At 36.9% G+C, this 26,433-nt stretch overlaps 1 protein-coding gene across 1 annotated transcript in view; it reads right to left on the bottom strand.

The window, feature by feature from the left end:
* GRIK2 (glutamate ionotropic receptor kainate type subunit 2) overlaps nt 1–26,433 on the bottom strand; it is a 439,062-nt gene that overhangs the window by 261,328 nt on the left and 151,301 nt on the right. The window contains exon 4 of the mRNA XM_074923172.1: nt 1,214–1,395. Coding sequence (XP_074779273.1) covers nt 1,214–1,395 — 182 coding nt within the window. The remainder of the gene's footprint in view (nt 1–1,213; nt 1,396–26,433) is intronic.

Below are 26,433 nucleotides of genomic sequence, written 5' to 3'. Positions count from 1 at the left end.
TCTGTATTTTTAAGATGTTTAAATAAATATATGTATAATGATTTGGGCTAAACAGAATAACCAGATTCACTTATGCTTAGCAAAGACCAAAAACCACAAGCAGAGGCTTATAATTATTAGAAATTCATAAAAGCCTGTTAATCAATGAACACTAAAGCAAATAAATGATAGTATGCATGTATGTTTACTAGCAGTTTTAATTGTACCTGCAACAATACCCCTAAGTACCTTTAATGAGACATATTTTCAAATCTTAAATACATTTTGTTTTCAATTTAAACCATACAGTCTGCTAACAAACATAATAGAAGCATGAATTAAAGTCACTAAAAGCTGTGCGTTAGAAATTCAGAATATTGTTTTCATTTAGATAATCTTCCTATCCTCCTTATTGCAAGTCATAGTTCAATTAAAGAATATGGACAAAATGGCCTCTGAGCATAAGGAATTCCCAGTATTTGGAGCTAGGTCATTAAACTAAAGAAGACTCACAGAAACTTGTCTTCTATGCATATTTTAGGGTTGCAGTAACTTTTTTTTTTTTTTTTTTTTTTTTTTATGAGCTGCATCCTTTGTATACCACTACATTGCCACCTTCTCTTGGAAAACATCAGTGGAATTTGCTTCTGCACTATTTGGGATTCTGCTGTATCTCCCCTACTTATCTTACTTGTACATAATAAAATAAACACTTTCAAAGTACCTACCCAAATGTATTCAGGTGTTTTGTTTTCCTCTTAGTAGTGTGAGGAGAATATGGCTCTAAAAGATATCTATTAGTTCTGTCCTCTCAGTGGAACACATTAATGAGGTCTGTTGGTAACATACCATTCAAATATCACTACACAATCTAGAGGCTTCAATTTTAAATGAAAATAAACTTTGTTATATCAAATCACACTAAGCAAGCATTTATAACCCTGGTTAATGCATCAATGCTCCAAAGTATCAATTCTTCATAGCTGAAAGACTGATATACCTTAACTCCTGCCCATGAACCGATTAATCTGTTTCTTAAAAAAAACCATAATGAGAGCAGCTACCATTAGAGTCACCAATAAAATTATCTCTGAAATCCTTGCCTGATTTTCAGTTAGGCCTCAATAAAAGTGAAATACAATTCCCTGCTTGTTAAATTCTATTTAGCCTGGATATTACTTTTATTTATTAGGGATGAAAAAGATTAGGCCATCTAAAGCAAAATGAGGATTACCTGTTTCAAGATGCCTGCTGCCATTTCATGGCTGCAGTCAAAGATTACATGGAATTCTTTGCCTCTTTTCATCTCCTTTAGCAATGGCTTTGCATCTTTTGTGTCAGCTGGTAACTGACGGATTTTTAGTCTCAGGTTGTATCGTGATGGAGCCTTGATGAGCTCTTGTAATCGAATAAGGCCTTAAAGAAAACAGAGGAGTCAAAAGAGAATAAAATTATCAAAACAAGAACCTGAACTGCTAGTAGGACAACTTGCTATAAACATTTAAATTTTCCTGAATTTTTCTCCCTTCTCAGTATAACTGATACACAAAAACTTTATTAAAAAGGAAAATAAAGAAAAAAAAAAAAGTATCTGCATTCCCAATACTTTCTTATCACAAGTCTTTCTTCTTCTTTAACAGCTGTCTATATAAGCAGCCACACTTAGGATTACCTTAAGACAGACAAATCTTCCTTTAGTACTTTTATACAACTAGGACATTCCTCTTCATGGAATGTATCTAATTATTCTAATTCAATTAAAGTGATATCCCAGACTAATAATTTGTAGTCAGACTAACCAGTCTCTTAACTAATCTATCAGGTTTATACACAAAGTTGTGAATCATTTCAACACTGTAAAACAGTCTCACATAATTCACCAGAGTATTTTTTTTCTTGATTATACAGGTAACAAAACATATATATGCAGCAGCAAAGAGACTGAATAAATTACTCATGCCATTGCATTCTTTTTCAACAGCCTACAATTCCATTTTGAATTACTTTTACTATGGAACTAGATGCAGTTACATTTTTCAAAAAATCTTATTGTTCATATCAGCATAACAGTGTGTAGTGTGTTTTACAGGTCACTGATTGGTCTGTGACCAATATTAAATATTAGGTAGTTTTAATGACAGGGTAAAAACATATCTCCTATAAAGCAGCAGTTTATTTCTGTGTTAGCAAAGAAAAATATGTATACATTTTATACTGTGCTAGCTTCCTTCCTGAATTGGAGCACGTTCCATTTAGTGGCAGTAACAAGGGTTACCCTTCATCATTTTGTTTGCAATACACTTATACAATACACCCAGCTGCCAAAAAATGGAAACTCTTCTTAGGATTTCATTTATGGCAGGATCCAGCCGTAAATGAAGTGAATTGCTTCTAAAATCTGAAATAGTTCACTATATCAAAAAAAAAAAAGGAAGTGTCTAATTCTTACTTAGTTATCATCCAGGCAGCACTATCTAGTATTAAAACCACTAGTATTTTATTTTATCTCTGTATATTCTTCCTAGTTACAACTGGATGTCAAAGCTGTCTTGATTTCAGGAAATGTTGTAATGCAACATGGTGCCACACTACAGTATCAGTAAGAAATTGTAGTAACCTCTGACAGAGGATTTAATACAGTCCTTTTCCAACACATTGTTCTTTTAGTAACACAATGCTAAGAGATTTTAGTAACACAGTATTGGTATGATTTTTTCTATGAAGCTTTTAGATTGTAAAAACTTAGTTCTAATAATTTCCAGGAAAAGCAGACCAGCAGAGAATATAACTGAACTATAAAATCTGTCTCCTTTATTTCATCATTCCCCTGTTTTGACCCTGAAAAGGATCCACATTATTTTCTTAATATTTTCTGGAACAGGAATTATAGTTTAGTGTATAAAACCTTCTTAAATTAAGACAAAGTGTAGAGATCTGGCAGAGGATCCTAATAGACATTTTAGGCCTAAAAGCAGAGTGGGGAAGGACAAACTTGCTAGTCAATTTAGGAATTTTTTCTTCACTCACAAGTCTATGTCACAGACCCAATATCTCAAATTTCATCACAATTCTCAGTAATACCCCATCACATGCAAACATTCTCAACCATGCGTATATATTGTTCAAACTGAGACAATTGTTACCTATAGCTAAATAATCTCTTAAATTGTCTTCTAAAAACATTTCTATTGGAACTTCATTAACAGCTAAAATACTGTGAAGAACTAAATCCAGTAATTCAGACTGGGCTGACATTTTCCATGCAAAATGATAAAGTGAAAAACGTTAATGGTCTTTAATCCATGACATAACAACATATCAAAATTTAAAGTCAGAGTAAAATGTTCTAACTCAAGAGGGGTTAAAAACAATTCCAAGTGTTCCAGATTATTTGTTATTTTTTGTTAAAAGAAGATAATTGGAAGCTTTTATCCAGCACGAATAACTTGTAAATCATTTTGACTCCTACTACATTATATTTAGCAAGTCTAATTTTAGACACGTCCTGCTTTCTTTGCTTCATTTTGTTTTGCTTGTCCTGCTTGGAAAAGGAAATAAAAGCCACCATTAAAGAATCACAGAAACATCATTATATTTACTGGCAATCTTTTGTAGAGATGCTGAGGACAAAACAGATATGGAAACTGAAGTACTTTCTCATGACTAGACATGGTCCCTGTTTACTAAAACAGAAAAGTGATACCTAGGGTATATGTAACTGCTGAGCAAATGGCAGATGTTAACTCTATATGATTGTGAAAATAGTACTTCTAGAAACTAATTCAAAATTTTTAAATTGCCATATTTACCTCAAAGGCTATAACAACATAACACAAATTACTGTACTTAAGGGAAGCTTAAACTGATTTAATAATTGATTTCTAGATAATCTTGAATAAATATACTTAAAATTTATACAGCAGAGGTGTCTTTTCTAACTTAAAAGTTTATATAACTATTGCATATTATTATAATTTTCAGATGATTTGGGACAATTACGTGAAAGTAAAGCTTCCAAATGAGCAACATAGCATGCCCCATAACCATTAACTATCTTATAAAAATTACTGGCAATACCATGTAAGAAAACCCCTTAGGATTGTCCCTAAGCCTTTCTCATTTCCTTAAGACTAAGTAAAATAAAGCAACTAGAATGTATGCCCTTGTGGTCAACAAATTCAGATTATTTCAGACTGAGGGAAGGACCACATTTCAAAGCAAAGTCTTTCTCAAAGGCGAAGTCCTGCCAGTTGCTCTCTTACTCTGTTATTCATGCACTTCCACTTACGAACTACAAATCACAGGATGGGACAGGTAGAATGACACACTCTGCCAGAAAAAAAAAAAAAAAATCCTACCTTTTGGTGCTCGCTAGTCAAATATGACTGAGAAGACAGACAGAAAGTCTTTCTAAATAGCCACATTATTTCAAATCAGATAGTGTTGCAAAATGTGTTGCCATAGAACAGACAACAGTATTCAAAGCTGATATATGAGCTGTCAGCATGGGAACTAGAGACATGCATCTATCTGAACTACTGACATCACACTTAAGAGCAAGAAGACAGGAGAAAAATTACAGATTTGGGGCAAGAGTACAAGAATCTGAACATACAGACATTTTCGGGACCTTGTATCCCTGAAGTATTCAGATATTAATAGGATCTGATAAGAGATGTATTTTAACCTTCAAGTAATATTTAGTGGAAAAAGTTCTATGTCACACAGAACATTTGCCATGAACCTTCAATCATTTCTTTCAGCAAACCATTACAACTAGAAACCACTATGAGTAAAGGAGATTAAGACATGAAACTCTTAAACACAGCTTTATGTCACAGATATATGGTAGGAATGAAATTATAATCCATTTCACAAAACAAGTATTGATGTTCCCATGGGAGAGCATTAACTACCAAAGATGAGAAGTTCACAATTTTCTCAAAATATCACACCCATGAGATGTACAGAAAAACAGAAAGTTATTTTAAAAAATGAAACATTACTTGTGAAAATATGTTAAAAGAGATTGAGATTCAAAACTGCACTGCTGTTTGATTCTCAAATGGAGGCAATGATTGCAAAATACGCATCTATTCAAAATGAGGAAAATCTGAACTGTGTCTCACCCACACAGTTGGTTTTGGATAGTAGCATGATGACTTCTCCCTCAGGATTTTTGTAAACTCTAATATATTTATTTGGCCTTTTTGTTTTTCCAGAGGCATCAAATTTTATTCAGGAAATTAGGAATTAATAAAGTATTATAGACTATTCTTAAGTGCACTGTTATCCAAATCTGTAGCTGGATTTGCTCAGTAGGAGACAAATAGATAGTTAGTATGATGTTAGTCTGACAGTCATCTGAGAGGAAACACCTGGGCTTTAGTTCCTGTTCTCATATTTCTATACTGAATCACTTTTCAAGAACAGTGAGACAAAAGCAGCTTTATTCTAATGTGAAAGTTTTGGAATCAGAACTACTCCAGAACAAAACATTATCTTTGTGGGAGCAACTGTGAACCTAATTTAATTGTATAAGATAGTGAAGTGATTCATGAAGTTCAAGTTTTCTGTACAAGTACCATATGGAATATTTTTAAAACAGCAAGGGTTAAAAGGAAATCAGATTGTTCTTTCTTGACTGCAAACTGTTTGTTCTTTCAAAGAGTTCTTTACTTAGAAGGGTAATGTAGGTAGGTAGATGTTTCACTCGTATTCTCAGGTGTTACACCAATCACATTTGTTACACTTCTGGAGACAGGATGGACTATTAAGATTGTCAAGAAACATTAAGGTGGGATGGAAGGAAGGGAAAAAGGGAGGGTGTTTTGTGGCAAGTCTGCAAGTTCCAAAATTTTAGTAAACAATGTAGGACATTAAAAATTGACAGGTCCTTTGATTTAACCCCATTTCTTGCACCAACGTAATACAGTTTCGGTCTTTTACTGTAGGTCTAAGGTTTGTTACAAAATGACAAGTGTTTTGTAGCCTATAGGATCTTGTGAAGGAAATCTCTTACAATACTCCTATGAATTAAACATCTACTCTATGGCTAACAAAAAACTGCAATGGGTGAGAGCCAACAATTCAAAAACTTTCTTCCAAGCTTTCTTATGTTTCAGAGCATTATCCAAGAAGGCAAGCAAAGTGTGCATCACTTCATGCTCTCCTCAAGAGCCTAAATGGGCTGTTCAAGAATTAAAAAAATAAAGTCCTCCTCTTCATAAATCTTATCATGATTGGACTACGCCAGAGAAAGAAAAAAATCCCAAAATTTGAAATAGAAGATTTACAGATGCAGAAACTAATACCAGAGCAATTAAAAACTGTCAGGGAGAACACTATGTTAAGTATAGTGTTTGCTTGCTAGGTTACCTATATATCTGAGAAAGAAGCATTGAGCAATAAAGTACCACACTGTGAAGGCAGTACAAAAGCTGTAGAAGCTACTGGAGAAACCTGAATGTGAGAAGCAGAGGAAGAAAACCTGTGAATGCACCCCTATGTAGTGCACTGACTGGACCTCAGTGCTGGGGCAGTACAGATGTGCATGCAAGCAAATGAAGAAATATTTATGCCTTCAATAACTGCCAGGACACAGCAATAGTAATCAATGAGCTTTCTCAAAACATATCTTAAGATAAAACTAATCCAAAACACAAACTAATTCCAGGTGTCTCAAAGCTAGTTTTTCTCCTGTCCTCATCAATATGAAATAAGAACAGCAACCTTAAGTTTTTAATGTGTAGTATTGTTGCTCATACCTTCTAGACGTAGCAGAGTATTTAATTTTAGTAATAGTCACAGTTAACACATACTTCTATTTTTAAGATTTTAACATATATTTTTCATTGTTTCCAACCAACAGCATTTATTAAGTTCAGATGAATTATGCAGGGAACAAAACATGTTCCAGTCCACTAAATGACTCACTTCAGTAGCTTACCAGGCCACCCGCTACACAGAATATTTGTTCATCATCATCCATACTTAAAATATAAATCCTTGCTGGCACTAGTTCAACAGTTTCCAGCTTGCTAGGCTCTCACGGGAATGATTTTGGAAAATAAAACCCCCTCACTAGCCAGGGCCACCACCTTCTGCTCAGAGTCCTCTAGAGTGCATCGTGTGGGCAGCTACCAAGAAGCTGTGTCACAGGTGGCAAGTACCACTACCACAGTCACCCTGCAGCTCCTATCTGCAAAGAAACACCTCGCAGAACAAAAAAATCAGATAGTGCTGAGTATACATCTCTCTCATACTTTTTATTTCTATGTCACAGCACTGATGGATAAAGTGTTGGGAAGCATTTCCTCATTCAGGCATTAGTGGGAACTGAGACTGAGTAAAGGCATTCCAGGCCTGGATCACACTTCAAAAACAGGTTCTTTCAGATATAAGTCAAAGACTGAAAGTTTCGTTCCACACTGCACCTAGTATTTGTGATGCGGTATTTTTGTTATATATAATGTGTGTGAAGTGCAGTCTAGTTTTCCCTAAGCAAAAGTAGCATCATTAATCTGAGAACAACCTAAAAAATACAAACAAAACCACAAACACCTTCCCCCCAAACCTAAAAAACACCATTTTCCTCTCCATTATGCCTAGATGAAGGCACTGGAGTTGAAACGTGTTGAAGATTATTGCCTGTATAAGGCACAGGGTACAAGGAGGTGCATCATGACCTGCCTAGCACCAGTCACAGCTAGTTCCTAAATAGCAGTGGAAAAATGCACCAGGTGGCAAAGGGAGGCAGCTCTGCTCAAAAGTATTGAAGAAGTACACCGGCCGCCACTCAGGGCTAGAGACACCCTCTCAGAGGGAGGGACATCCTTGGCACAATACAGCCCAGCTGAGAGGGAGTCAGGCTGCAAACATGGACACCTCACATTGGGGCAAGGACACTCTGAGGGGCTGTAGTCTAGAACAACAGGTAAAACAATCACACACAAAGCAGCAGAGACCATTACACAAAATGGCATGACCCTGCTGCTCCTCCCATCAGCTCCCAGCACAGACACCGATAACCTGCAGTGAAAATATGCAGTATTTTCTTTCTTCCTAAGGAGGGGAAAGGTATGTATTTATGTAACTGTGTCCTTTTTCTCACTGACAAAATGAGTGGTCAGAAGCTTGTGTTTAAAAGTAGTTAAATAAAACCCCTGATTCTGGGTTGTTTTGTCTGCAGTGTTTTACAACAATTATGAGCAGTTTAATTTTTCCCAAATTTTTCTATGTTAAACATTGAACAGTGGATTATTATTCATAACCAAAGGAAAAATACAAGCACTGGAAAGATATAACCTAAAAGAACAAGCTCCTACATGTATGTTTCAGTACGTGGGTCTGGCTGTGGATGGTAACTGCTTCCCACTCCTGATTGTCACTGATCTTCTCTCCCCACCACACCCTAACTTCATGGTTTCATAGAAAGAGTAGGTGCGATGGCCAGGAGAACAAAACATCACATGGTTGAGAAGTAACAAGGCAATCCACGTATGAACAAAACAAATTCTGCCACTATCCTTATGGTAACAATCTCTGTTTGAAGTTCAGTTGTTCAGAGGTATAGAACATCACATGTTTAAGACTTTTTGCAGTAAAACTTGTGCCTTCCAGTAACTAAAAATGAGCTCCACCTTATTTAGTCTCTAACATATAGTCCTGAATACATAAGGTAAAGTTGGATAAATTTATCGTTTACTTTCATTTTTAGATGTTGCCAAAATTTGTTCTGTCAATTTTTTCAGTTTTTCCTAATACTGTTATGGCCCATTTAGATGAGTGAGATTCCCAAGACTCAAGAAAGTCTGCTTCTTACTACTGTGTCTAGTTTGTCTGTGGGACTCCATTTCTACCCTTATACCTTCTGTGCATATGATTAAGGGCCAAAGTAGTTTTATGTCAAAGAATCCCAGAATCTTCTAGGCTGGAAAAGACCTTGAAGATCATCCAGCCCAACCATTAACCTAACACTTCCCAACTACACCACATCCCTCAGCGCTATGTCGACCCGACTCTTAAACACCTCCAGGGATGGGGACTCCACCGCTGCCCTGGGCAGCCCATTCCAACACCTAACAATCCGTTCTGTAAAGAAATGCTTCCTAATATCCAGTCTAAACCTTCCCTGGCACAACTTGAGGCCATTCCCTCTTGTCCTATAGCCTGCTACTTGATTAAAGAGACTCATCCCCAGCTCTCTGCAACCTCCTTTCAGGTAGCTGTAGAGGGCGATGAGGTCTCCCCTCAGCCTCCTCTTCTCCAGACTAAACACCCCCAGTTCCCTCAGCCGCTCCTCGTACAACCTGTGCTCCAGACCCTGCACCAGCTTCGTTGCCCTTCTCTGGACACGCTCGAGTCATTCAATGTCCTTTTTGGAGTGAGGGGCCCAAAACTGAACACAGGAATCGAGGGGTGGCCTCACCAGTGCCGAGGACAGGGGTAAGATCCCTTCCCTGTCCCTGCTGGCCACGCTATTGCTGACACAAGCCAGGATGCCATTGGCCTTCTTGGCCCCCTGGGCACACTGCTGGCTCCTGTTCAGCCGGCTGTCAATCAACACCCCCAGGTCCCTCTCTGACTGGCAGCTCTCCAACCACTCCTCCCCAAGCCTGTAGCACTGCTGGGGGTTGTTGTGGCCCAAGGGCAGCCCCCGGCATTTGGCCTTATGGAAACTCCTCCAGTTGGCCTCAGCCCATGGCTCCAGCCTGTCCAGGTCTCTCTGCAGAGCCTCCCTACCCTCGAGCAGATCAACACTCCCACCCAACCTGGTGTCATCTGCAAACTGACTGAGGGTGCACTCGGTCCCCTCGTCTAGATCATCAATAAAGATGTGAAACAGGAGTGGCTCTAAAACCAAGCCCTGGGGGACACCACTAGAGACCGGCTGCCAACTGGATTTATAATATCTCCATTCACCACAACTCTTTGGACACAGCCATCCAGCCAGTTTTTTAACCAGCAAACCGTGTGCCCATCCAGCCACAAGCAGCCAGTTTTGCCAGGAGAATGCTGTGGGAAATGGTGTCAAAGGCCTTACTAAAGTCAAGGTAGACAATGTCCACAGACTTTCGCTCATCCAATAAGCAGGTCACCCTGTTGCAGAAGGAGATCAGGTTTGTCAGGCAGGACCTGCCTTTCATAAACCCATGCTGACTGGGCCTGATCCCCTGGTTGTCCATTATATGACCTTTAATGGCACTCGAGATGACCTGCTCCATGACCTTCCCTGGCACCAAGGTCAGACTGACAGGTCTATAGTTTCCCGGATCCTCCTGTCTGCCTTTCTTGTAGAGGGGTGTCACATTTGCCACCCTCCAGTCCAATGGCACCTCCCTAGTTAACCATGATTTTTGGTAAATCATGGACAGTGGCTTGGCGATCACATCTGCCAACCCTTTCAGCACCCTTAGGTATAACCCATCCGGTCCCACAGACTCGTGTGCATCCAAGGGGTGCAGCAGGTCTCTGACCACCTCCTCTTCAACTGTGCTGACCTCATTCTGCTTCCCCTCCCCATGTCCCAGCTCATGAGGCTGGGTGTCCAGGGAACAGCCAGTTCCACTGCTAAAGACTGAGGCAAAGTAGGCACTCAGCACCTCAGCCTTTTCCTCATCCTTTGTTACCATGTTTCCCTCTGCATCCAGTAAAGGAGGGAGATTTTCCCCAATCCTTCTTTTGCTATTAATGAATTTATAGAAACATTTTTTGTTATCCTTAACAGCTGTAGCCAGGTTGAACTCTAGCTGTGCTTTGGCTCTCCTAATGTTCTCCCTGCATAACTTCACTACATCTTTATAGTCTTCATGAGAGACCTGCCCCCTCTTCCAAAGGTCATAGATTCTCCTTTTGTTCTTGAGATCCAGCCAGAGGTCCCTGTTTAGCCAGGCCGGTCTCCTTCCCTGCCTGCTTGTTCTTCCCTGCTGTGGGAACAGCCTGCTCCTGTGCCTTTAAGACTTCTCTCTTGAAGTATCTCCAGCCTTCCTGGACTCCCACATCCTTCAGGGCAGCCTCCCAAGGGATTTTGTCAATCAGTCTGTTGAACAGGTCAAAGTTAGCCCTGCAGAAGTCTAAGGTGGCAGTTTTACTAACCCCTCTCTCTGTTTCTCCAAGGATCAAAAATTCAATCATCTCATGATCACATGTCAAAAAAGCATGAAGTATTTATACATTAACTCTAAGTTTCTGATCTACTATTAATCCTAAAGTAACTCTCGCTGTTGTTGTCAGACATTAGAGGAAATGGACAAGCCGGTTATTCAGGATCTTATAAAGAGCTGTCACACACTGAGAAATAAAGTCTCTGAATCAGCAAGAGACAGTTTCAGAAGGGCACATATGTAGATCATGTGTAGCTAATCAGAAAAAGAGGTACCAGAATATCCAATGAAGGGAGGAACATAATATGAGAACTACAAGAACAATGAAACTAAGGACAAAATGAGTCCTTTTTTCACCATAATTTTGAAGAGATATCTGTCATTGCAAAAGCACAGTTTTCAGCCTAGAATATTTTAAAAACAACTGATTTACAATATAAAATTAAGTACAGCCCTCAGATGAAATGCTGACTTCTTGTTTTAGTAGCATTACAGGATCTGAGTGTAAAACTCAACCATTTGTGTGGACAAGCTCCTAAAAAAAAACCCCAACTATTTTACAACAGTATAGAAATAATAGCTGCATTTTGGGAATGTACTTCCTGTAGTTTCTTTCACCAGGGACACCTTTTTCCTGTCCCTTTAAAGTCTCAATTCCTTCTTTTAGCAGCCACTGTGATAGAGTCTTACCTCTGAATGGCTGGGAAGAATGCGGTGTGAGTAGCTCTTTTCAGAAGCTGCCATCAATTCATCTTTAAGGAGAATCCTGAAGGAGCAGTTTGTGAGCTCTCCAGCTGGCATCTTCCTCCAAAGAGATCAATCACATTACCTCCTCGACATGTTCAACTTCAACCAGTCCAGGAAGCAAGAGCCCCAAGTTTGTTTTAAAACCTGTGTCTCCAGTTCAGCAGTCTTGCGAGCCATTGCTATGCCACCTGGCCTGCTCATCAAACTATTTATCATTTCCGTTAAAGCTGCCTTTGTGCTGCACAGGAAGAATGCAAGCAAATGCGCTTTGCAATAGGCTGAACACATGAACTTTTTTCTGTACAAAAGAACACTAATGCTCTTTTAAAGGCTACTCATATCTTCAGAATCTCAAAAACTTCAAAAATAGTAATATATTGCTTTGTAGATCTACGAGAATAGTTTCTCTCTTTTCAGCAAGATGCTTCCTCTCACACCTCTCTGTACTCTTCTACTTTCCTGACAGCCCCCTGCCCGGTTTTTCTGGTTATGTCTCAGAAAAATATCATTGTGTACTGGGCTTTGAAAGGGGTCCGGTTAGAAGAGAGGAGAATGCCAGTTTATTGGGCACTGATAGAATGCTTCACATCAACCAGAGCAGTTCATTGCTATAAAATGATTCACAGACATTCTGAACAGATTATTCATGAACTCTTAAGATAAGTTTTATCATCCTCATCCTCTACTTAAAAAAACACCTCCAGTGAAAGGATTAGAAAGATTAAAAAAAAAAAAAAAAAAACAAAACCACTTGCTAACAGGGCTACCTGAACAGTGGGCTGTTCTGTGTTTTTTGGATATAACAGCACAATATAGAAACACCATAAAGAAAAATATAGAGAAAATAGAAACGAAGGGAAAATACAGTTTGATGGACCTATCTCACTTATTCATTTTTAGCCTTTTTGCTACATTAAGATCATTTCACCTAATTTTGGCAGTGTAAAGCATCCTTATAATTGTAATCTGTTATATTTAAACCCATTTAAACACACTGCCAATGGTCTTTAGTGTTTTTAATAGTGAAAAAATTCTGCATAATCCAGAAAGATATATCTTCTTGCAGCAAACATAACTAATACACCTCTTATTACCAACTATAAAGTCCAACATTTTAGCATGATTTTTCGGTCTTGAAGTTGAAGCAATGGAGAGTAACCAGGACACTACCTGTGTATGCATGTACATGCATATATATTACAGATATTACTGCATTAGAGCTTTATGCACTTGCAATCTGCAATAAAAATGCACTACAATTAGTGGAGGTGACAAGAAGAAGAGTTCGAAAATATCTACTATTACATTGACTTAAATTACTTTTCTATTGTTAATCTTGATTCCTATTAGGAAAATTATAGCACTGTGATAGTAAAAAGAAGGAAAAGTACCTGGTAACTGACTTCAGCAGCAGTTTTGCCAAAACAAATTCTATTTAACAAACCCTTTGTCAAGAAATATAGCTGCTTGCTTTAGAATAGCTTCAGCTGAAAATTTAAAAACTAGATTCATTAGGGCAAACCAAGATACACTAATCACCCATGATAATAATAGTATTTACTAGTATGAACTCTGAAAGTCTATTTGAATGACAAAATTTCCTTCTGGGGAAAAAAATGTAGATGTATAGAGGCTCCATAATGTCAAGCTACCCATAACTATGTATTTCTGTCCTTACCAAAGCATACAGTAGTGACCTACTGCCCCCAACTCATCTTCAGAGATACAGAACTCCTGTTTATAAATCAGAACACCCTTAGACCATGTTGACATATTCTATCACATCTTGATGAATTTGTTCAAAGCTTCACTCTCCCCATATGTAGCCTTTCAGCCTATATAAATACACTTAAAGAAGGTACAGTGTTTCAAAACCAGCTGTTTGTGTTGTTAGAAAAAATGATTTGATCATGAAGTTAGGGGTTTTGTTGGGGGGAGAGGGTTGTTGTTATGCAGATATTTCTTTTGAGCATACCACCAAAAAAAGGTTTTATTCACACTGAAAAGCCAGTTCTGTGTCACCAAGTATGAGAGGACAAATAAATGTTACATTATTTCCAACTGAAAAGATTTCTCAAAAAATATATTTTGGATGGTAGCCATGCCAGTAATTAAAGAAACATTTCAGTTTAGGTAGGTAGTTCTCTCCTGGCATTTCTTTTCCCAAATTGCCATCTTTTCATAGTGTTTATGGTCTGGACTGGGCTGAAACTAAATTTTCGGCTCCAGATGCAAAACTTCAATGTAGAATAATGGTACTAATGCCAGCAATTCATTTACTGACTTCATTGTCTGCCAAAACAAAATTCCTCTCTCTAAAACTCTACGTAATCATGGGTATGATGCAGTCTCCCAACTTTCATCTTGCCCTCATGTTGACATATTGAGGTGTGTGCTATTCCGTGTCATATGTTCATTTTCACTTGAAAGGCTTTACAGTTTCCTGTATTAAAAATAAAGTAATTCAAAGATGAAATCTATATGGTAAGGAGGGAAATATCTGAATGTCTTTGGTTCCAAAATTTGACCAGAGCTTTAAAGGTTCAGTGTTAGAGAGCTGATACCTGATTTGCCTTCACATCCAGACTTTCATATTCAACTGCATGCTTGAGTATAGTAATCAGCAATCTTTGGGCACATTAGGAGAGAAAGTCCTGTCCCCAAACCTCAGGTGATTCTTACTTTGTATGTGGAAGGATGGACCTGATTCAAGCAGTCTTAGCCAATTTTTGGTCAATTTCAGCTCAACAAACAGAGGTACTTTGTTGGAGAACCTAGAACAGCGATCATACAAATGGTATGAGCATGTGTCACCAGACTGAGGAGACTTTTCTTTCACTCCTTGACCTGCGCTTCCACAAAATGATGCTGACATAGCCAGTCGTGTACTTCAAGAGAACTTAGAGCACATTAATACTAATATCTGAGAAAAATGTTGCTTTGGTAAACAAACAAAATAAGGCAGAACTCTGTTTTTAACTAGACATGTGTGTGCATGTATGTATATGTATTTGAGATATAAACCTCATTATTATGAAAGATCTAAAAGTATCTAGACTAAAGACAGAAAAATCCTTTCTTTTAGACTAAAAAAATCTGGTTTGAAACATTTATTACAGAAAAACAGAAGTGTTTTTTTAATTATATTCATAATTAATACTGAAGTTGAAATTACTAAAATGTAATATATAGGGGAAACTAGCCTTAGGGTTAAAAATCACTGAAAAAGAAAACCAGGGATCCAAGTTTAACTCCACAGACAGTCAGATTTCCATTCTGATACTCAAATCACTTAATTTTTCTGTCTCTTGGGTCTTAGCATGTGAATGTTAAATCCATTTTACTGATGTTTCAGCATAACCAGCTGTAATTGAAGTGCAAGGCAATAATCAGCTTTATTGTTTTCCTTAAATATGCTAAGTGAGCACGTCAGAGCACGGGTGCAAATGTCTTTTATAGTTAGTTTCAAACAGCCAATCCCAATTCAACCTATTTCCAGTAACAATTCTTTTCTAATAACGGCTTTTCAGCACTGAAGTGAAAAAAACCCTCTACCCCATCCCACACAATTCCACAAGAGGGAATCAATGTGCTGCCTAAGTTCAAAAAGGTCTTCAGTTCATAGAAAGGTTTTAATCTTGAAGATCACCATAAAAAGATGAAGAAGAAAAATTTTTTCATATCACCTGAGTACTTATCAGCTGCAGCATACAGTAGCTAGGAAAAAAATAATTTTTTTAAAAAGTACTGTCCATTCCTTCCCTCACCTCTGCACCTAGTGTGTGAAAATATATGAAAAAATTAATTTAGTATCATTGAAGAAAATGTTGAAAATCAAGAAAACATTACATTACACCATTTATATTAGATTTACCATGTTTTTCTAGTCTCCAGCAACATGTGACATTTCTTTACATATATGGCTCTACTAGGGAATGCATGATTTGAAATATTGTTATTCAGTTTTATGAACGTGGTTTTTGAACATTTTCAGAAAGACTTTATTTCAGTGTGATGATGGTAACAGCAATGACAATTAAAAGTACTGGACATTTCAAAAGAATACTTGTAATAGTGTAAAGTGTGATCGCTCAAGTGGCTGACATCCATGAGCAGTGCAGTTTAATGAGGGTGAAGAGGAAAATAGAGATCTACCACAGTCAAAGGACAAAACAACTTTTGTCAAAGCTATCAGAAACAATGATAAAAGAAGCAGTTGAAAAAGTTAGGAATTTCTAGTCATACCATAAGTATCACTATTGTATCAAACTATACAGAACTAAATAAAAAATAATATCTATAAGAAATAAAAATAGATTTTGTTGGAAAAGAAATCTAAATGAACTGGAATTTACTCTAGGTAAACACATTTATTCTTGGAAACAACAGCAGTTCTATTTTTGCTTTAAAAACTGGTAAGAGTGCAAGAGAGAAGAAAAATCTGGAATTGAAATTAAAGCATACTAAGATGGAAATATTTGAGCTGAAACTGATGTAAAGCAATTCACAAAGGGGTTGACATCTCAAATGCACTTCACAGCATTCCTCCAACCAGAGAACAAAGTGTGTAATACTGAAGTAGGAGTATAACATGTAGTTAAGTTTGGATAAATCTGAATTTAAATTTATGCCCCATGCAAGATGTGATACTGATTATGTCTCCATTGTCTTGTTTTCACTTAAAGAGTTTACTTGTCACATTTTTATATACTTGAAAATAGTGAACTAAATTTTCCTGTCTTCATGAAAAAATTAATTATTTTGATCATAAGTTCCCTAGCCAATTTTCTGTAGGATTTAAATTCATAAATTTATTCAATCCCACAAAAGCAAAACAACTTAAAACAGCATTTAGAATATGTTCATTATTAATGCAATAATTTCTGGAAATATTACCTCCATTTCTGTTCCTTAGGCTTATAGAAAAATACTATAAAATACCTTATGGATTTATTATATTTTTACTTTAAACCTATGGGTTTTTTTCTTATAATACTGTGTCTTGTTGCAATAAGTCCAAATTCAATTCTTAGCCAAAATGGGGCAGGGGAGGCTGGTCTGTTGTACATGTTTTCCTGAAAGATGGGCTAGAATTGTGCATTGTTTAATTTGATGACATTTACTTTTTAAAAAATTAATTAGAATCAGTATAGAAAAATTCTCAAACAATAGCTACAGGTCCATTTACAAAAAGAATAACTGATATTAACTTCTTTCTCTTCAGACAGCTAGATAAAGTAAATCTTAAACTTCCAAACTTCAAAAAGACTAAAAGTTTGAAACTGAAATTTTAACTTCACAACATCCTCCTTACAACTGGTATTTTTATAGAGCACTGGAAAAAGTATTTCTGAACTTTACTGAACAAATGGTACAATAGCTTTCTTAGAAAAGGAATACACCAAGCTAACTAACTAGCTACCTCCAAATACCACAATTAGGTTTAGCACATAACTACTAATGGTGTATTTTCACTTGTAAACTACTGTGCATAGCACTTGAAACTGAAAAGATACTATGCGATCAGTCTGGAAAATATTTCTTCATTCTCCAAAAACAGATTAAAATTATTAGTGTAATTATTACAATTCTACCAAATGTGAGTTTATTAAGAAAGGCTTAAAAATCTATTGTCTTTAATAAGAAGATTCAATAAAAATGTGGATGTTTTCCCAAATGCTGCAACCTCTGTTTGACGTGATGACTGAGCAGATGTGGAACAGAACTGCATGCCATTCCAGCTGATATGCATGGGAAGCCTCAAGTCTGCTTTGTTCCCCATGGCAAATATAGCTCTCCTTTAGATATTCATCCCATTCATTCCATTAAATAATGGACAAATTTGCAATGCATAAAAATATTGTCATTTAACATGCTGTGCTAAGCTATCCCATTCCACTCTGTATCTTTGGTAAGATTTGTATACAAATTCATTTATTTGCAGAGAGGATACCCACCCAGCCCTTCAAGAACAACCAGTACTGTGAATTCTGCATCTGCTTCTTAGAACCAAAATAAATGCTAGTTAAAATTGCCAAAATAGTATAAATATACACAGGTATAGTTTTCATCTAACTAATATCTAATATAAATCCAGTTTGAGGAATCAGTGGAGTAACTGAATAGTAGTGTATAATTTAGTATTTCTGCACATTCGATAGAGACATTAGTCAGCATCAGTGGTAGGGAATAGCCCTGATATTTTAAGGTCTTTTAAGGTCTTTTCTGTTTGTCTGGTAAAAGCAGTATGAAAACATTGCTGATCAGGAAATAAATCACCCAAATAAAGCATAACCTAGAAAAACAAAACCAAAAAAACCCCAACAAACCACCAAATCTCATGAGATGTATTTTCCACAGCTTTTCAAGGATACCTGTTATTTCATTCTAACTTAAATATTCATAGCTAAATCATTTCTACTACAATTTTAAGCATGTCCCTAACTATGCTGTTTAATATAAAGGATAGTTTATTTGTTTTCTTTTACAAGACCTTTTGTCCACTTGCCTTGACTAAACGAACCCTCTTTTAGTCTCTCCTCCCAGCTCATATTTTCCTAAGCCTCTGATCTGAAGAACCCTCATCTTGAGATCTCCTGCAAAAAACAATGTAACATGGTGTGATGCCTTTCTTATTCAGATTAAATTGGAATTACCTGGTAATTTCTTACACACAAAATTCCAGTCATACATCTGAGTACAACATTATGCTTTGTTTCTCATAATGCCATTGTTGGCTTATCCACAATGACCACATCTTACATTCAATATATAGATATTAAAATACTTTAACACAAATTATATTTCCTAGAGTATTGTAACTCCTGAGTTTATCACCCGCATATGTAACTTGTATATTCTTCACACCAGAAAGTGAACCTTGTGAGTATATCTTTTCAGTTTTGCAGTAAGACGAAAACCAATCTATTTACACCTTGTTGCTTTTGCATCAATTTGACAGCGGTTGCATAAGGAACCTATTTCTCTAATTTGCATATAAGAATGTCACCTTGAACAGTATGACTTTAATATTTATCACATATACTGCATTTTCCTTACCCACAAGGTATGTTGACTTGTCAAAGCAATTTCCCAGGAATAGAAATTCAGCTGTCTGATCTATAAAAAAAAAAAAAAAAAAAAAACAACAAACCAAACCAAACCCCGAACCAAACAAACCAAAAATCTACTACAACCTCACTTTATTCTACCCAATTCTAAGCAGGTTCCAAGTTAGGAAAGTAATTGAGAATAGGTGGGTGTTAAGTGAACATAAGGAAACAGGATAAATATACTTCAAAACCTGGACAAATAAATATTTGGGATAAATCCAAGATTGCTTACCTTTTCCATACATCTAGAACGTCATCTATCATCCATGAGTTCTCAAAAGATAATTATTAACAGATGTAAGATTACTTAATTTTAATGGTTTTAATCACTTACTCAAGTGATGTGAAAACTTAGGTCCCTTGACAACAATTGTTTTGTTATATTCAATTTCAGTATTATTTAAGAAATCATCAACTGATCTGAATCTTCTTTGGGTTAGACTCCAACTAATTCTGTTGGCAGAATTTTATGTTTTAATGACATTCACTTTCTTGAATTCTATTCAATATATTTTGCTGGTTTGCACCTCCTTAACAATAAACCATTATTTTTCATTCCCAAGCATTGATTCACTGTCAGAAATATCACAATAACATCTCATATGTGGGTATTTAGTATTTTCAGTGTTAAAAAAGTCAAAATACTTTATAACATCTTTCTAAGAATATTGTAAGAACTGTGTCCCCCTATATTCCTTTTTGCAGTAAGTACCTAGTTTGAGATATCTGTTGATATTAAAACTTTGCCTTTGGTTAGTTTTGTTAGATGATTCTAAAAAGGATGGGAAGAAAAAACATTGTCCACTTAAATTTCTTGGTTTAGTGCTGTTTTGAATCTTGATCCACAGTAACGCAAATCACAATAACCATCATAGAACAAGAATGGTTTGGGTTGGAAGGGACCTTAAAGATCACCTAGTTCCAACCCCCTGCCATGGGCAGGGACACCTTCCCCTAGACCAGGCTGCTCAAAGCCCCGTCCAACCTGGCCTTGAACACTGCCAGGGAGGGGGCAGCCACCACTTCCCTGGGCAACCTGTTCTAGTGCCTCACCACACTCACAATAAAGAATTTCTTCCTTAGATCTAATCTAAATCTACCCTCTTTCAGTTGAAAACCATTACCCCTTGTCCTATCACTCCACTCCCTGATAAAAAGTCCCTCCCCATCTTTCTTGTGGGCCCCCTTTAAATACTGGAAGGCTCCTATAACATCTCCCCAGAGCCTTCTTTTTTCTAGGCTGAACAGCGCCACTCTCTCAGCCTGTCCTCATAGGGGAGGTGCTCCATCCTCCTGATCATCTTTGTGGCCCTCCCCTGGATTTGCTTAAGCAGGTCTGTGTCTATTGTCTATAACAAAACTCCTTCGTGCTTTTTTTAATTACATTGTTGCTCCCAAAAGATGTGTCCTAGTGTATTGTGGACCAAGGACCCCAGATTATCTTTAAGAATTCTCTCCCTATGTCTGCCTATCATCTATTCTTGAGCAAATTTTACCCTTCTATATCAAAATGTCAAACCCGACACATATTCTATTGCATGCCAGCCATGTCAGTTCGTGAGTTTCTGTTCTAAATAACCCAGATTGAAGTCTTGTCTTCTATACTCAGGTGAGATGCACTGTTACTATATCAGTAGTCAAATGTCCAAATACAGCATTTTATTCCTTCTCTCTCATTCTGCTAAGAATAGACCTTACTTATACAGGTGTGTTTACAAGGAAAAACTTTTCACAGAAATTGAGTTGCTCAATTCATTTTCAGAAAAACAGAGACGAGCAAGCCTTTTCAGACCATCCCATCTTTCATCCTCCTTCTCAACGGCCTATTCTCTAAAGTTTCTTGAGCTCCTTTTCTCATCTTTATAGCGCACTATGTATATTCTCCTTAAAGAGAAATTTTCTCCCTAGCCAAGATTTATTTTGAATCACAAGATTTTTTTCTCTTTAATACTTTAGTAATGTTGCCCACTTGCCATCACCCCACATCCATTTTACCCAAAGATATTTAATTTCCCTTAGTGTAAAGTTATATTAGCTGCAAAGGTGAGTATTCTTTTTTTATCAGGGAAAAAAAAAGAAGGAAAAACAACACACACAACAAACCGTAAGTTGAGAGATATCTGGAAATAAGGTATGTGAAATATATGTGAAGTTGAAAGGGACCTACAATGATCATTTATTCCAACTGTCTGACCACTTCAAGCCTGACCAAAAGTTAAAGCATGTTGTTAAGGGCATTGTCAAAATGCCTCTTAAACACTGACAGGCTTGGGGCATTGACTGCTTCTCTAGGAAGCCTGTTCCAGTGTTTGATCACCCTCTCTAAAGAAATGCTTCCTAATGTCAAGTCAGAACCTCTCCCTGGCACAGCTTTGAACCATTCTCATGCGTCCTATCACTGGATACCCAGGAGAAGAGCTCAGCACCTTCATCTCCACTTCCCCTCTTCAGAAAGCTGTACAGAGCAAGATCACCCCTCAGCCTTCGGTTCTCCAAACCTCACAAACTCAGTGTCCTCAGACACTTCTCACAGGGCATCATGTCTTCCAGCCCTTTCACCAGCTTTGTTGCTCTCCTCTGGACACATTCAATTACCTTAACATTCGTTTTAAATTGTGGGGGCCAGAACTGCACACAATACTCAAGGTGAGGCCACAACAACATTAAATACAGCGGGAATAATACAATGTGAATTTTAATACTGGTCCCAAGAAAGAAACTGTAGGCCTTTTTACAAATCAATATTTCCTCTATACTATAGTAAAAAAATCAACAAAATGGCATCTTTCTTATTCCTTCATTTTGAGTTAAAGCACACGATTCAATATTGAAGACCAATGCAAAATATTTTTTATTTCTGAAGTAATTTTTTCCAGTTTCTACTTTGGCTTCTTTTCATAGATGCAACAGATTTTTGGTGTTTATATTCATTCACCCAAGACCAAAACACATGTTAATTAAGAAAAAAAACCAAAACCCTGTTTATATCAACTTGATCTGCATAAAGCATTAGTTGGCAATACAAGTGTTACTATAATTTAAAGGCCCCAGCATCTAACTCTTCCGGAATTCTTTGTTTTGGAATTATCTGATATTCACATTTATTTAGCATTTATTTAGTCTATTTTCTTTAATATAGAGATTAGAATATGTACTTGAATTTGTTACTTTTTTGAGACCAATGAAAAACATTAGGACATGCAGCTGATTAAAATACTGCCATTTTTCCACTTTTCTTTCTTAAAGACAATTGACTATATAAAATCTGTAAATGTGAAAAGATTTAATTAGTGTCCAGGGACAGTTTAGTGATATTTAATTAACAAAGAGACTGTAAATTACTTTAAGGAAAAAAAAAAAAAAAACCAAGCACAACTAATCAGACTCTCATTATATTCTGCTAGGTTGGGGATTTTTTAATGGAAAATTCTACTTAAAAAAAAATAATACTTTGATGTTTAGAATGATCACAGGAAGCAATAATCTTCAGACTAGTAAGAAGTGTTCTAGAGCCTCATTCTATTTTTTGGTCTGTACAACAGATGGACTACATTGAAAAAATAGTCTTCAGAGCTAAAATAATGGGAGAAATGAAATCATAGAAGGTAGCAGAATATAGCTATTATTTAATGAAAAAAACAAAAAGCGAGGTGCAGGACTACTTAAAACACAGATTCACAGAAAAAGGAATCACACATTTTTTTCTTCTCTGAAAGAAGAGAGTCCTCTACCTACTGTCACAATGCCTACTCCATAAAATATTACGAGGGTAAAAAATTTTAGTATAATATTAAAAACTTCACCCATTCTATGTTTATTTCTATTACCTTATCCCCACTGTAACAGACGGCCTCTCTTCTTATTGAGACAAGATAAAATTAACATTTCTAGTTTATTCATCTACATCTCACTTGTAGAGTCTTGACCCTTATTATGCTGTATTCAATCTTTTCTATGTCACACAGAATCACACAGAATCATCTAGGTTGGAAAGGACCCTGGAGATCATCTATTCCAACCGTTCACCTAGCACAGTTCCCACATACAGCATATCCTTAAGCTCTAAATCGACCCTACTCTTGAACACCTCCAGGGATGGGGACTCCACCACCTCCCTGGGCAGCCCATTCCAACGCCTAATGACCCGTTCTGTAAAGAAATGCTTCCTAATATCTAGTCTGAACTTTCCCTGGCGCAACTTGAAGCCATTCCCTCTTGTCCTGTCGCTTTCTACGAGGCTAAAGAGACTCATCCCCAGCTCTCTGCAACCTCCTCTCAGGTAGCTGTAGAGGGCGATGAGGTCTCCCCTCAGCCTCCTCTTCTCCAGACTAAACACCCCCAGTTCCCTCAGCCGCTCCTCGTACAACCTGTGCTCCAGACCCTGCACCAGCTTCGTTGCCCTTCTCTGGACACGCTCGAGTCATTCAATGTCCTTTTTGGAGTGAGGGGCCCAAAACTGAACACAGACATCCAGGTGTGGCCCCACCAGTGCCAAGTACAGGGGTAGAGATCCCTTCCCTGTCCCTGCTGGCCACGCCATTGCTGACACAAGCCAGGATGCCATTGGCCTTCTTGGCCCCCTGGGCACACTGCTGGCTCCTGTTCAGCCGGCTGTCAATCAACACCCCCAGGTCCCTCTCTGACTGGCAGCTCTCATCTCATCTTTTCATTCTCCAGTGTTATTGATCATATCCCTTTAGAAGTATCTCTCTCCCTGTTTCAGCATGACACAACCTCCATTTTCTCCTGTTCCAAATTATCCTGCTTTTGTCATTAGAGGCTCCTGAACAGGTGTGGCAGGTCTGATCAGCACAGAACAAACAACCCAGTATTCTGAGGTCCAGGCTGACTTGAGGAGCAATAGGCAGACTCCATAGGTTAATGTTCTCTGACCTTTTCATTCCTGCATGATAAAGCTGGTGAGGATTGGGGACAGAGTCTAGGTGCTACCCATAGTACGTGAAAAATGACTTATTTATGTCTTTTCTTAAATTAGTTGCAAGATGTAGAGATATTCCTCCACAGAGAATACAGGGAGAATACTTCAATGAGGGAGATAACCCAGTAATGGCTGTTCTTTGTGGTAATCTTTTAGATGTACAGATGGTCATTATTGCAAAAGGAGCCTAGTATTACAAATTCTCTCTTAATTCAAACTGGGCTCTAAACTCTGTACCACCTTTGTACCACACAATCTCAGATCAATCTGGATCCAGATCAAATACAAGTGGAGGGCTGCATCTACACATGTAGAGTGCCTTGAGTAACATCAGGAAAATGCTCTGCTGTCTATTAGAGTCACATAACTGGCTTTCCTTCCTGTAAAATAAGAGCATGGGGGATTACATACAATCGGACACAATGGTGCTGTCAAGAGGCAGCTGAAGTGTGCACTTGAAGTATCAGTCTCCAGTGCATTCCTAGGAATGACACTAGAGTTAACATGGGCTTTTACTAACTGTAGTGTCAAGTAACCACACAGATCTTTCGATTTGTGTTTACTCAAGAAGATGTATCCCGTACTGAAGTAATGAAGAATATGGACACAGCTGCTATTAGAATTCTTTGAAGTGGGTGAGGTATCTTTCCTTTATTAGTGAATTAAAAGTTTAACAATTCATTAGATAGTTCATAAAACTGAGTGTAACAATAGGATATTTTTTTAAAAATCATACTTTCCCTCAGAATGGACCTACAATCTTCCAAGATTTTGGCATATAAGCAACTACCAATAATATAGCTTGAGAAGATTCCAGACATAGTTTATGCATGTCTTCTACCTTTTCCTCCTGTTTATAATAGAAGTATCATCTCCCCTTGTAACCATGTTTAAAAAATACTAATAGAAATACATAGGTAAATTTGTCCCCCCCAAATATTAATTTTAGCAGTTAAAAAAAATATCACTATAATTTCTACATGAACATATGATTGTTTTGACCAGGGTGTACTTCTGGAAATTGTCCATTCAGATAAAAGAAATCCATAACACTAAAGTTATCATAAAACAAGACATGCATTATCATCGTAAACAACTTTTCAGTAAAGGAGAGTAAAATGGGGGTGATTAAAAGAGAAATCAAGGAGAGGAAAATAAGAATTATATCCATCTTACATTGAGGAATCAGTGACCAAATGAAATAAACAGATATAAACAGTGATAAAGATTTTGTCTTTGTTGCTTTCATTTTAACGAATTTGAAATTGTCTTAAAAGGCACAAGGAGTCTTACAACACAGATTCTAAATATTAGCTGAATCTATCACATTCAGCTTCAGCCCTAGGTTCACAACTGAATATTTATCTTATCCCATGGCAGGAGATAACCTCTTCAGCTTCAGTAACTACTTCCTTTCAAAAGGTTCCTCTCCCCACACCCCATGCCTCAAAAACTACCAGTTTCTCTAACAAGATTTAAACTCTACCTCTTTAAGATTGATAGTTTCTCATAGCTAAGAGTTGTTCCCATATGTACTTCAAAGACAAGCAATGCTGTGGACTTCACAGCAGTGTGTCCTGCTTTTGAAGTCTGAATTATCCATAGGAGATGTTGCTAACAAAGAGAAACAGACAGCCTTTAAAAGGTAGAATTTAAATATACTTACAGCAAATGCCACCAAAAAAAGAGAGATAGGATTACCTTTTTAAAACTGATTCTTTTTTCTGTCTCTTCAGACAGCAATAGATTTCAAGGAAAAAAAAAAAAAAAAAAAAAAAAAAAAGATGTAGCTGGGATTACTGTTTATCAGCAGGAACAACCAGTATCATAATATAAAAGGTCTAGCCACTCCAGAAAGAAATATAAAGTGAATATTTCCTGAAATAAGTCTTTCTGCTTTTAAAATAAACTAAATACCTGAATCACCTCACTCATTGTCAGATTTATTTAAAATTTATTTAAAAAGAGCTCATGTTCTTTTTTCTCTTAAATGTTAACAGTAGTCACAGGTAGATCAAGTAGATCACAACATACACAAGAAAAAACTTTTCCATCTTCATTCTTATTTCTACTTATATTCTGACTGCAAAACATACTTTATGAAAAGATCAGGTCTAGCATGATTGTTAACAACATATCTCTTTCAGAAATCATGGAGTTCAGAGAGTCCATTAACCATGAAATATTTCTTTTGGGTTGGGGAGGGGTGGGGGTGGGGTTTGTAGAAGGGGAGAAAATTACTTGAAAATTCTCAGCAAAGCAGTTTCAAAGTGTTAAAATGTATGACTTTTCTAAGTGAAAGGCCTGTTTTAAAAGTTAACCTGTTTATTATAGTTAGTCTCCAAATGATTTAAATCAAAGTGAAATATTTCCAATTGATGTAAAATTAAGTCTATAAGTTTCACGGAACCACAAATTACTTTTTCAATCATAAATTGATTAAAATTTGAGACTTTTTTTCACTCCTTGTCCTATTTCGGAACAATAATACAAAAAATATCAGAAAACATTAATGAACAAGTTACATATTTCTTAAGTCTGGAAAGCTAAA

Source organism: Athene noctua, chromosome 1 (assembly GCF_965140245.1).
Source record: "Athene noctua chromosome 1, bAthNoc1.hap1.1, whole genome shotgun sequence".
Lineage (NCBI taxonomy): Eukaryota > Metazoa > Chordata > Aves > Strigiformes > Strigidae > Athene > Athene noctua.
Note: the sequence above shows the minus strand (reverse complement) of the source record. Positions and strands in the feature narration are given on the sequence as shown.